The 12,983-nt window shown below is 36.6% G+C and overlaps 1 protein-coding gene across 1 annotated transcript in view; it reads right to left on the minus strand.

Moving 5' to 3' along the window:
- The window catches only part of ARSB (arylsulfatase B), a 65,067-nt gene that overhangs the window by 50,479 nt on the left and 1,605 nt on the right, over positions 1-12,983 (minus strand). Inside the window, exons 2-4 of the mRNA XM_031610155.2 lie at positions 10,694-10,880; positions 8,429-8,619; positions 7,273-7,480 (exon numbers count right to left, since the gene is read on the minus strand). Of these exons, the coding sequence (XP_031466015.2) occupies positions 7,273-7,480; positions 8,429-8,619; positions 10,694-10,880 (586 nt within the window). The remainder of the gene's footprint in view (positions 1-7,272; positions 7,481-8,428; positions 8,620-10,693; positions 10,881-12,983) is intronic.

Raw genomic sequence — 12,983 nt, forward strand, 5'->3', positions numbered from 1 at the left:
ATTTCTCCCCTCTGATCTTCACAGCATGAATGCTGCTTACTCTGTACATGTTCCAAGTATGGAACTCCCATTGAGGTTTTGTTTAAAAAAAGAGAGAGAGAGCGAGAGAGAGAGAGACAGTACAGCATACAGAGCAGAGTTCTACACTGTGGATAAGCTACTCACAGCATGAATTAGAGAATAACTTTGCCCTTAATTTGAACTCAAGTTCTTTCCTATTTCTCCATATTGCATTTGAAAGATCCATTTGTTGCTTCATTTTTGAGTTGTGCTAAAAGTGTGACAAAATGTAAGCACACTCCTCTGATGGCTAGCAGGAAACATGCATTTTCAGTGAAACAAACGACTTTCATTTAGTTAAGATTTGCGGACGAAAAGACACCCATTGTATACTTCACTATGATGCTGTACACGCTCAATGGAAAGAGCAGCCTTGAAGGTTCAACACAAGCAGGAGAAAAGCTACTTAAAGTCTTCAAACAACTGATCCACTATGATATCTTTCTTTTAGTATTTAATACAGATTTTTGAGTGTGTATCACAGAAGAACTACTGAAAGCCTTTCATTTAGAGGCACAGAGGAAACAGAAAACCACACCTTCTCCTAAAAAATTCTACTCATGTAATTTTCATCAAGATTTAAGTGCACCCATAGGGCTTTCATTTTCCATCAAGAGAACATAATACTCCTCCTGCATCGGAGCACCATGTTTTTACAGAGTAGTGTTCAGATAAATCAACACTTTTTTTTTTTCAGCTTAACAGAATTGTCTGTTTATTCTCCTGACTGTTCTAACACAGGAAAAAAAAAAAAAAATTGATCTCATGGAAAAAATGAATTTTATACAAAGATTCCAACAGTTAAAACACGGCCTTCCAACAGCTGCATATACAATGTCCTTTTTCATTCTGTTCTCTTTTTTTTAATCCTCTCTACTCCCTAGTACAGTTTTAGCAATAGGAATAATACTAGTGGAGACAGTTTCGGGTAATCATTTTACTGTAAGCAGCTTCAGTAACTAAACGGGTCTCAGTTACAGACCCTGCTCTGTCAGGTCAATACTAGCATACCATAATTAAACACAAGAGAAATACAAAGGGAAATTTTAACCTAAAACCAATGTGAATAATTGAAAAACTTCTCATATGTCTGCAGTAAGCAATTTAAATAGGACATAATTAAGAAAAAAATGGACTTCTCCCACTGACAGAGCACTGAATGAGATCATCAAACTGAGTGCAGAAGATTTTGATATATATAACGAATATATAACGAAATATAACGAAAGTATAACGAATTTTTTAACACTATAATGGAGAGTAAACCAGCATAGTTGTATAGGAATTATACTCTAACACAAATTTTAACAGTGGTGTGAAATTATTAAATGCCATTAATGTGTAAAATTAGCTGTTTTCAGCATTCATCACTACCCTCAGCCTGAGGAAAAAAAAAATTGCTAGGATAACTACTAGCATGGTTAAGTTAAAACTTTAAACAAAAATGGACAGCTATCAACACCGATAATCAACAATTCCTGAGTTTATTTACAAGTGAACTTCACTTTAGGTACTGGCATTTCCTTAAATCAGGAAGAAAAATACCAGATTCTGGCTACGCAGAAGTTTTAAACACAGCCTAATAAGAAGTGAGTATTTCTGCCATGAGGTTACCCTCTGTTCAGGAATTCAATTTCAGAATGCTAAGTTTTGCATGAGAAAAAATAGGGAGGGGTGATGGGACTTAATGTTATAAGAAATCAAGGACAAATAAATATTTCCTACAAAACATTTCAGGTTTTCACAGGATTTTAGAATAGGATAAAAAGAAAGACACTATATTTCTTGAGTATCAATATTTTCTCAGCTTTCATTTTGAAATTAATTTCCTTCATAAGATAACATTTCTGCTTTTCATAACATAATTACAAGGTAGTTTAGATGTTTCATTACAACTATCTGCATCTTGTGGCATTAATTTAGATGTTATCCATACTTTATTGGGGAAAATTGGAAGAAAAAAAAAAATAGAAAGCCAGTACTGGAATATGAAACACCAAATATATGCTAGCAATGTGTGCTTGCAGCCTAGAAGGCCAATCATATCCTGGGTTACATCGAGAGAAGTGTGACCAGCAGGTCAAGGAAGGTGATTCTGCCCATCTAGTCTGCTCTCGTGAGATCCCACCTGGAGTACTGCATCCAGTTCTGGGGCTCCCAACACAAGAAGGACATGGAGCTGTTGTTGGTCCAGAGAAGGGCCACAAAGATGACCAGCAGGATGAAGCACCTCCACTACGGGGTAAGGATGAAAGAGCTGGGGCTCTTCATCCTGGAGAAGAAAAGGCTCTGAGGTGACCTTATAGTGGCCTTCCAGTACCTGAAGGGAGTCTACATGAAAGTTGGGGAGGGACTTTTTATATGGACATGTAGTGAGAGGACGAGGGCAAATGGTTTTAAACTGGAAGAGGGTAGATTTAGACTAGATATTAGGAAGAAATTCTTTACTGTGAGGGTGGTTGCCCAGACAGGTTAACTATGACCCCTCCCTGGAGGTGCTAAAGGCCAGGCTGGATGGAGCTTTGAGCAATCTGATCTAGAGGGAGGTGTCCCTGCCTACAACGGGGGGGGGTTAGAACTAGATGACCTTAAAGTTCCCTTCCAACCCAAATCATTCTTCACCTTCCATTATTTCTCACTCACCAGCAATACCTGCAGTTAGCACAAGTGCAGTGGTATGATGCACCTTTTGCTTGTAGAATAACAAACTTAAACAGTCAAGACAAAAATAGAAATTTCAAATACACAAACTCAGATGTTTTCATTGAAGGTGCTTGCAACTTAGATGCCTATGTAAATAATGCATATGCTCTGGCACTTTCTTTGATAACAGTACACTGAACTTCTCAGAGTTTCCTGACAGGACTGATTAAACCTGTTACTCAATAAACCTGCTATAACTGAGGAGGTATATTAAAAATTCTGTCTGATAGCACACCTAACAATACAGTCAGATAATAACTTTTCCAATCAGCTGTCTTCCAGCTGCTTTAGACAAAACTAAAAGTCTCCCTGAAGTTCCTTACCTACAAAAGAGAATAGATGGAAGTTCACTCAAGACCAAAGACATAAGGAAGATATAAAAAAGATTTTAAAAGTCCAGTAAAAGTCAGATTCCTGTTTTGTAACAAAGAAGAAGGAAAATGCACAACATTTTATCAGACAAAAGCCAAAATATGCTTAAAATAAAATAAAATGAAATTATATGCTTAAGATGAAATAAAGCAAAAAAGAGTAACAAGAATTCTTTAATACAGAAAGATAATATAAATTTCTAGGGAAAAATACATGAGTGTGTAAGAGAGGCTGTATAAACATTAGTAAGTACTTCCAAGAGAATTTGTGCTTCTATTAATCATAATTCTAAAATGATACAAAAGAAAACATATTCTGGAATGAAAACAGTCATCACTGTCACATCCTTCATCATTAAGAGGATTTATGTAGTTTTCTTCTAGCAGTGTAAGCCCTGGATTGAAGAGGAATACTCTACATATTTTACTGTTCAAAGCCCTCAAATGGCAACAAAGAGACACTACAGTGCTAATCCACTTTTAAGAACTGTCAGGCTGGAAGAGAGGGTGTTATGTGGTGTTGCTTCAAAATAGTTTAGAATACTAGAAAACTGAAAGTTAAATAAGACAGTGGATATCACCTCTAATACAGAACTGAATACAGAAGTCTCATTTGTGCTTTCTAATGTTGGCAAGTGTCCACTCAAATAACCTGCTGCATTTTGCAAGAACTTTAAACACATGCCATAGACAGCAAATCTCCACTTCTTACCTCAAATATAGGTCTACATTTGAAGCAAAACTTGGGCTTCTAAAACAGTGTTAATAGTACTGAGCTAAATTTATACAACTAGAATGCTTATTATGACCTTTGGGTATTTTAAATCAAGGTCCTCTTCAAGAAAGCAGTAGTTACACTCTCTTTGGTTTTCTAAAAAGAAAAATAAACTGTATGTTGTTTTTTTGTGTTTCAAATGGATAAATGACATGGACACTCAAGACATTGCTGCATTCATTTTCATCTCTTTTGCTTAAATAAATAAGGACTTTATTTTCACCACTGATTTTATCAGTGGAAAGTGTTTGCATCTGCAATACAAAATGTGCAAAGCAAATTCCATTTTACATTGAAGCAGTCAAAAAGTTGTTTGTCTCTGCTATTTGATACATAAATGTAATACCACTTACTATCCTTTTTTTCCCTCATTTAACAGCCAAAATTGCTCGTGTATCTGTAGAAAAAGACCTGCAGTGTTGATGTACATGATATATTGAGAGGTGGTGAGACTTTACTGATCATCAGATGACTTCATTCTTGGCCCAATACATCCATCAGGCCTTTTATTTCCTCTAAAGAGAAACCGGAGTTCTATACAATTTGCAAAGCCCTTGTAAAATGTGCAGTAGTTCCATTTGCCAGCTGGCATGTTTTCAAGTGAATCTTGATTGAGCCACTACATTATACAAATAGGAAAAAACACTGAGGATTTTAACAAAAGGAAATCCACTATGAGAGCAAAGATCATATCACGTTTTAGATTATTTGAGTGTTCACTAAAAAGAGATCTTTTGTTTTGTTTGATAGTGAACAGTGAAAGAATCGACAGGAAGACACGTTTGTTTCAATGCTAAGTGGTGTAGCAAACAGCAGCAAATGATCACTGCAGTTTCTACACTGTGTGAATTTCAAAATAGTGAGGCACAAACACCAAAATGTCAATTTTGGCTGTAACTAAAGAAAGGAACAGTAAATAGTAAAGTAAAATCTACTGCAAAAGTAGAGGCTTCACTTCTTTCTCCTCTATTGTTTTCTGAAACTACACTTACTGAACTACATGGGCTTTTAAGAAAACTAGTGGTGTCTTTATGGTCCTGTATCTTTAACTACTATGCTGACAAGAAATGCAACCACAGCCCAATAAAATTATGAATACTATTTATCATTCCCTAGACTCCTCCTTCTAGTCTTCGTTTAAATTTCTAAATTAACCTCACTGATTCTTAACTTCACAACATAGAAGGAATTATCTTGAAGATAACTCCTAGTCATACATGAAAATGTGCCTCTTTAGTCATATGGAACAAGGCCTGTGGGTTCAGTGCTCTTATCTGGTCCTACAGAGCTGAAGAAAATGTTTAAGTACGCTAGAATAAAACTAGGTAGGAAAAAAAGGGTGAAGAGAAATCTAAACACAGCATTAAATAAGCAACAGAAGGCAGAGAGTAAAACATGTAAGACATGTGAGGGAAGGTATACTTTCATTACAAGGAAAGTACCAAACAACTCTAGAAAGATCTAAAGCCCAAACATACAAGAGCACTGATTTTACAACAAAAACAAAACAAAACAAACCCATAAATCCTGTCAAGCCACACTGCAGACCAAACTTGCATGCTCATTAATTTAGGTAATGCCATTTAGGTGTATGCTTATATTATAACTATCAGTGAACACTAATGTAATAGCGAACTAGAACTTGCAAAGAGATCTCGCATAGCACAGCTCTCTGCATAAGACACCCAGCTGCAGACCCTCTTAGGTTTCTTTTCAACCACTCTCTAATGACCATTTTAAAAGACACCAGCTGCAAAAGCGATAGACAGAATATGAAAAAGTTGAATAGATTTTTCACTTTTTAAAAAGCAGTTAATGGTTTCAACATTTGATTTTTTGAAAACTGAGTCTTTAATGTATGCAACATTTTATGCCTATAAGGAACAGTTGTGTGAACTAAAGAGAGAACACTGGAAAAAATGCATCACTGCCCTGTGACCTCCTTGATCTAGGCCCAATTTCCTTGCATTTGAATCATTAAATTCCTCTCCTGGCAGTTTAAAACTTCACTGATGTCAAGACAAGTCCCATTAGATAAGAGATACTAGATTCTCCTGTCTGAGTTCCTCTGAAAAGCACATGTAACTTATTGTAAAATAACTACTGTTAAAAGCAGGGTATACTGTGATTATTTGGAAAAAAAGCATCTTATAAACAAAAAATAATTTTGTCCCTTTAATTCCAAAATACTCTGGACTTCCAGCTGAGATGTTGTTAGTTTTATTCCACAATGTACTGAAAAAACATTGCTGAAAAAATTCTACCAGGACCCCATGAACAAAGACTGGATTTTTTCCACATGGAATAAGTATTGGTATCATTTTCCATATGGCTTTGCTTACTTTCAGTTCTAAATATGAAAACACTGTAAACGGAAACAGGCACAGAAAAGTTATCAAATCCTGTTAGAGACAAAACCTGGACACATATGCAACATCACAAGGGAAAAAGGCTTGGACTTAAGTTGAAATTCCAAAGCAGCTGATAAACTCAAAATAAATCATTGCATTTTTATCAAAATTTGAGTTCCGCTTTTCAGGTTTGCTTTTTGGGGGCTGTTGGTTGATTGTTTTGATTTTGGCTTTTTTTTTCCTCAGCATGTCCATATAAAATGCACTTCGACAGCCCTGATGTGTCAAGCATGGGCAAATGACTGATTTTTAACAGGCAGCTTCCCACTGCCAACCAAACAAGAACATCTATTTCCCTGAAATACAGCCAAGCAGCTGTATTTCAGAAAGGTTCCATTTCATTTCTAGTTTGGAAACAAAGAAAATTGCTGTATAATCTATTATTTGCATTTGCCTAAATTAACAGACCTTTGCTTCTCAGGTGCAACATGCCAGTGAAATATTTTAATCTAGAAATGTGCAAAAATCATGTTACATGAAAGTAAGAGAAAAAATGAGTTCTGGTTTCAAAGTGCTTGCCAACTGACAGTTTTTGCCTTCTGCAACCTATAACAATTTATAGATTGACCAGAAAGCCACCTACTGCACAGGACATATGAATTTGTTAGATTACTCACAGTAAGGATTCAGTTCTGATAGATACTCAGTGACCTCAGTGGCAAGTAAAATGCCTCCAATTTTACTGCACTACTCTGTATTTATAACACTGTTTTTACTCCAATAGGAGCATCCTCCATTTCTACTGATAATTGTTGAGAACTGTTTTAGTCATATATAAAAAAGCCATAAGGGAAAGGAGAGCTTTCCTTCCAGTTTGAGTTTTCTCCTTCATCCATCTTCTGTAATTACAAATTACATTGAGGATCAACACAAAGGCCAGATGTCCCTGCACTCAGCTAGTTAGACATTGTATCAAAGATATTACTGAAAGTATATAATCAAATGAACTTACCAGTAGAGAAAACAAGAACAGTGTCATTCCAAAGACCATATTTTTTCAGAGCATCAGTAAGATTTCCTACAGCTTCATCCAAAAGAGACACCATTCCTGCGTAATGGCGCCTCTTTTCATCTTTAATGGAGGAATATGGTTTCATGTACTCTTCAGAAACCTCAAGAGGCTCATGGACAGACTGAAAAGCAAGGTAAAGAAAGAGGGGCTGGGGTGGAAGGGAAGGAATGTAAATTAGTTTAACACAAAGCACTACATGCAAGAAAAATGCTTTAATTCGTAAACACGCACTAGACTTCTAATTTTAGTGTTTGGTAAAATCACAGAGAACACTATTCTTGGAGCTACTGAAATAACCCTGAAAGACAATATAGCCTTTAGTTAAAGCCAGCACAGGTTCACAAGAGGATGGTCTTGCTTAAGTGATTTAATTTCCTTTCATGACAAGGCTATCAATCTTTTTGACCAGTGGAAGTCAGTAGACCTGGTCATTCTGGAGTTCAGCAAAGCTTTCAATACTGTTTCTCACAGTACCCTTCTGGATAAAATGTCCACCATGCAGCCAGCCAAAAACACAATATGATGGATGAACAACTGGCTGATGGGTCACACTCAAGGACTGCAGTAAATGAGGTTACATCAGCCTAGCAGCCAGTCACTAAGGGGATACTGCAGAGTTTCATTTTGAGGCCAGTTCTCTTCACTGTTTTTATAAATGATCTGAATGCAGGATTTGAATTCATACTAAGTAAATTAAGAGGACCTTTGGTAAAAGACCTATCCAAAGGTGTGAGAAAACATCAACTGACCTTCTCTTCATAACACAGTTATGAGTTTTTTCTCTGAAAATTCTTCCACTAAGCTTTCTACTCTTTTTTTAGGAGAGCAATATGCTAGAACATTTTAATAAATTTATTAAATAAATTTAATAAATACTGCTCCTATTATTAGAAATAAAATGGAGAAGGGCAGTAGGCTAGGGTTGTGCAAACCAAATTCATTTGTACAGGGAGAAAAGATGAGTTTTATCAGTGCTACTTCTCACATTTAGCTGTTCTCTGTGTAACCTTCTAAGAAGCCTAGATAGAACCTCTGCATTAATATATATATATATATTTTAATATTCTTTAGTGCGAGTAAGAACTGCTGACTGTACCTTCTCAGTGTTATGATTGGCTATAAGGTCTATAGCTCTTTCTGTAAATAAATTCGTGGAATACATGTTTTTAAAACCAGTAGCGACTTCTTCTCCATCACGGAAGTCCAGGGCACAGCGTGTTACATTCTTTGGTTTGATGAACACACAGTGATCATGAGAATAATAATCCTCACTCCCCAGAAGATAACCTAGAAAGGATGACAAGTAAAGAGGCCCATATAACATCACAGAAGCAGATACATGGGAAAGAGAGCCGAATAAAAATGTCAAAACTTTAGAGCTTTAGGGATGAGAAACTCATCCAACTTTTAATAATCTGCAGTGACAGCCCATGATAGGACTAAATAGCTCAACACTGAACACACAGACTTTTTATCACTTCTACAGACAGTAATTTCACTGCACAGAAAATCGTCTGAAGGCAGTTCAGTGACATTTATATTCAAATTTTTGATAAAAGTTATAAACCAATACACTGTTAGTGAAGTAAGTCACTTATCCCAGTAACACTATAAATTTATATCATAGTACAAAATTGTATGCTTTTTCATGTAAGACTTTTCTCTCTATTACAAAGTTTGGACTACTTTATCTTAGTACTTGTTTTTTGTGGTTTTGTTTTTTTTTTTTGTTTGTTTGTTTCCCTTTTCGGTTGTTATTTGGTGATTTTTTTTCTTATACTTATTTAAAAACACCCAAAAATGAAGTGTTTCTTCAGCTATGAAGACATTTTTGATCCACTGCTGCCCCCAATTGGTGAAAAGAAGATATTACAATTTGAAGATAACCAAAAGACAAAAAAATCTAGAGGTGTAGATTTGCTCCCACCAAGAACTGTACTATTAAGCACGGAGTGCCTTACTCTTTATAGACCAGGAAAAAAAACTCTTTAAAATCATTCAGATCTCATAATTATTGCTTCTACAATTAGATTTCAGATGTATATTTCAATACCCTAGAAAAGAAAAAAAAAAAAAAAAAGCAAAATCTGCAAAATTATATTCTGAAGTTCTGCAAAACCAAACTAAAGCTGAGGATAAAACTTCAGAATGGAAGAACTCTACTTGAATCTTATTCAGCAGCTTCAAGTATTACTAGTCATGCAAAAAGGATAAGTGTAGAATGAAGAAAGAGATATTAAAGTACACTTTATTCATTCACTTGTGAAGCCATAGTCTCAAACTCTCTTAAGAGTCAAGAGACAAAACTGTTCTAAACTAAAGGAACTGTTCTTCCCACCATTTTCAACTTGAATCATCAGTATCTACAAGGGAATATAGCACAATCAGGCTCTTAATCTGGATACCTAGCATTAGAAGAGCGTGGACTTCAGAAAGCATAGATGAAGTTTATCTTAATTTTCCAACTGTAAAACTGGGCAGTGGCAATTAATAGTGACAAAGTTATTTTCAAGATGATGTGTTTTGAATTTTTCCATTCAATGAAAGTTTTTAAAATCCATCCTAGTGGATGTTAACAACTTCATATTCAGTATCAGGTGACATGGGATGCATTAGTGACAGCCTCATCCAAATAACACCAAGAATATTTGTGCAAAGCTATGAAACATCTAATTAATACTTGGAAAATAAACTTTTTAAGAGGAAAAATATGTAGTGCATAGTTACAAACTGCTCTGTAGCATAAACATAGTTGGACAATCCAATGATGGCTTTTTGTTTGTTTTTTTAAATCTAGGTGACTGATTTCCTATCTTTTAAATTCCTGTAACATTTTGGATGTTGTTTCATAAAGATTCTTGCACTACATGCCTTTCCAGAGGAAGTGGAAAATCAGTGATATTCTATTCACAAAGCATGAAGACAGTATTGTGTGGTGCCTACTTCTCTCCCTTTTAAATGTATCAGCTTACTGTAAATTTAATATTATTTTCAGAACAAAATATGTCTATTGTTTGATCTAACCCAAAATGTTCACTTTAGAGATACTTCTAGAAAATGAAACCAGTCACTACACCTTAAGTCTTTTAACTATCATGGAACACACTTAAATGCAGTTCTTTAAAAATAAACACTTTCTTTAGAGGGACTCAATAATTATGGCATTTTCGTCAATAAATTGGTGAGGCTTGGACATACATTTAATACACCAATGCATTTTAAACAGTTACACTTTGCAAATAAGCTTACACAAACATTCATTTACTTATGCACTAACAGTAAATCTGTCCTTAGAAGAATCAAACACTCTTCTATCATTTTTAACACCATATTTACTGCACAGATTAAATCTACCCATTACCAAAGTAAGTATCAAATCCTCTGCGGGTTGGAAGGCATTCCTTCCTGTACATCCCTAAATGCCACTTCCCCACCATGTGAGTAACATATCCTGCATCTTTAAGCAGCTCTGGGAGGAGTTTCTCATCAAGCGGTAGACAGCTGGGCTGGCACGGCCAAATTATTTGGTGTTGTAAACCCGTGTGGATCTAGCAAGAAAAGGAAAGAAGAAAGATTTTTACAATTTAACGACACGTGTCTGTAGGCTATATATCAGGCCCAAAATAATAAATACTATACAGCAAGCTGGCTAGCATCAGTTTTTATGGCCTGTTTTCAGTGATGTAGCACTGAGGAAGTTCAGGAACCCAAAGATGGAGGATATGGAGGAAGACAATGGAATAGCATTGTTGGTGTTAAGAAGAGGATCTTTTCAAGCAGAAATCAAGTACAAAAGTGCAATTAAAAAAAAAAAAAGAGCCTTTTGGGCTTCCACTGGAAAACCTACCAATTAACAACTACCAAACTACCACTACTACCTTTCTGTTAGACCTCTAACTACTCCATCTATGTTTTTAAACTTAACAAGTGGTGAATTGTGTATCTCCACAAAAGTGTGACCAGTAATGATAGTCTGATTAGTACATCATGTTCAATACAAGAAACTTTTTCCATGACTACATACCATAAGCTGAACTTTGTTAATTCCCTTATTTTTGACAACATAGACAGTGGGATCAAGTTTACCCTCAGCCAGTTTGCTGATGACATCAAACTGAGTGTTACAGGTGATATGAGGAAAGGATACCATGCAGACTGACCTGGACAGGCTTGAACAGTGGTCTCATGAGAACCTAATGAGGTTCAACAATGCCAAGTACAAGGTGTTGCACTTGGGTTGAGGCAATCCTAGATATGTGTACAGACTTAGAGAAAAACTCATTGGGAGCAGCTGTGCAGAGAAGGACTTGGGGGTTCTGGTGCACAAAAAGCTGGAGATGACCCAGCAGAGTGCACTTGCAGCCCAGATAATACCCAATAATACCGGGTCCAATAATACCCAGGGCTGCATTGAAAGAGGGTTGGCCAGTAGAGAAAGGTGATTTCCTACTCTGCTCTCATCAGGCCCCATCTGAAATAAATGGGTCCAGATCTCAAGCCCCTAACAGCTGTGGCTGTCCCATCCCTGGAGTTGTTCAAGGCCAGGCTGGTGGGGCACCGGGCAGCCTGACCTAGTGGGTTTCCTCTCTGTCCACAGGAAGTGGGTTGGAACCAGGTGGGCTGGTTCCAAGCTATTCTGTGATTTCCCACCAAAAAGAAATACAGAACAAAACATAAAAAAACTTAAACCTAGGATAGAAAATACACTGTGCATGCTTCTTTCTGGCTCAGACTCTGTGACAACACCATACCCAACTGTAACACCGTGAATTCTTAATATTTTTGTGATTGGTTAAGAGAGGACTTGCAGCAAACTGGTAACTAGTGAAAAGAACTGTAACAATCTTGTGAAGGCTCACAAAAAAGCGTGCACTGTAACACCCTTCTGAAAGGTTGCATAACAAACACGTGTGCAAGCTGTGGAGAAATCAAGAGTTATCTGCCTTGGTTAAGGAGGTCTTGGGTTCCCCCCCTCCAACCACGACCATGATCATCATGCAGAAGGAGAAGCACAGCTGGTACAGCATGCACATGGCACATGATACCAGACACCTTCTGCCTGCCTACAGCTCCTGGCCCAATTGGAAGGGGCCATCATATGGCATAAGAAGCACTGCCAACCCGAAAGCCAGTGGCAAATGCCCCACCACATCCTCCACCACTCCAGAAGAAGAAGAAGGAGGACAGACTCACAGGACATCACGGGATCTGCAGTGGTGGCTTGCTTTTCTTTCCTCTCCTCTTTTTTTTCCTCTCTCTCCTTTTCTTATCTTTTTTCTCTCTTGCTTGCCTGCCTTTTAATAAATAAAGGCACACTCTTGTTCAATCCACACACTGTTCTGAGTGTTAATTTGGATGGGTTGGGATCAACATAATGAACCATAAGCCTCTTTGGCTTGCAACACACACATACAAGTTTAAATATCTTATTTACAAAATATTTCTAGTAATCTGCCGCTGTCAAAGCACAAAATCAAGATTGAACTCCAAGTATTTCCAGTTTCAACTTTAAGATCAGAAACAGTGATTTCCTATTGACACTGACCCACATTTAAATAAGCATATTAACTATAAAATGGGTGCTAGAAATGGTCAGTATGATGAAAATGGGAAATTTACACCGAAAAATATAAAGAGTTGGTTAAAAAAAA

Source organism: Phasianus colchicus, chromosome Z (assembly GCF_987193195.1).
Source record: "Phasianus colchicus chromosome Z, bPhaCol1.hap1.1, whole genome shotgun sequence".
NCBI classification, from domain to species: Eukaryota; Metazoa; Chordata; class Aves; order Galliformes; family Phasianidae; genus Phasianus; species Phasianus colchicus.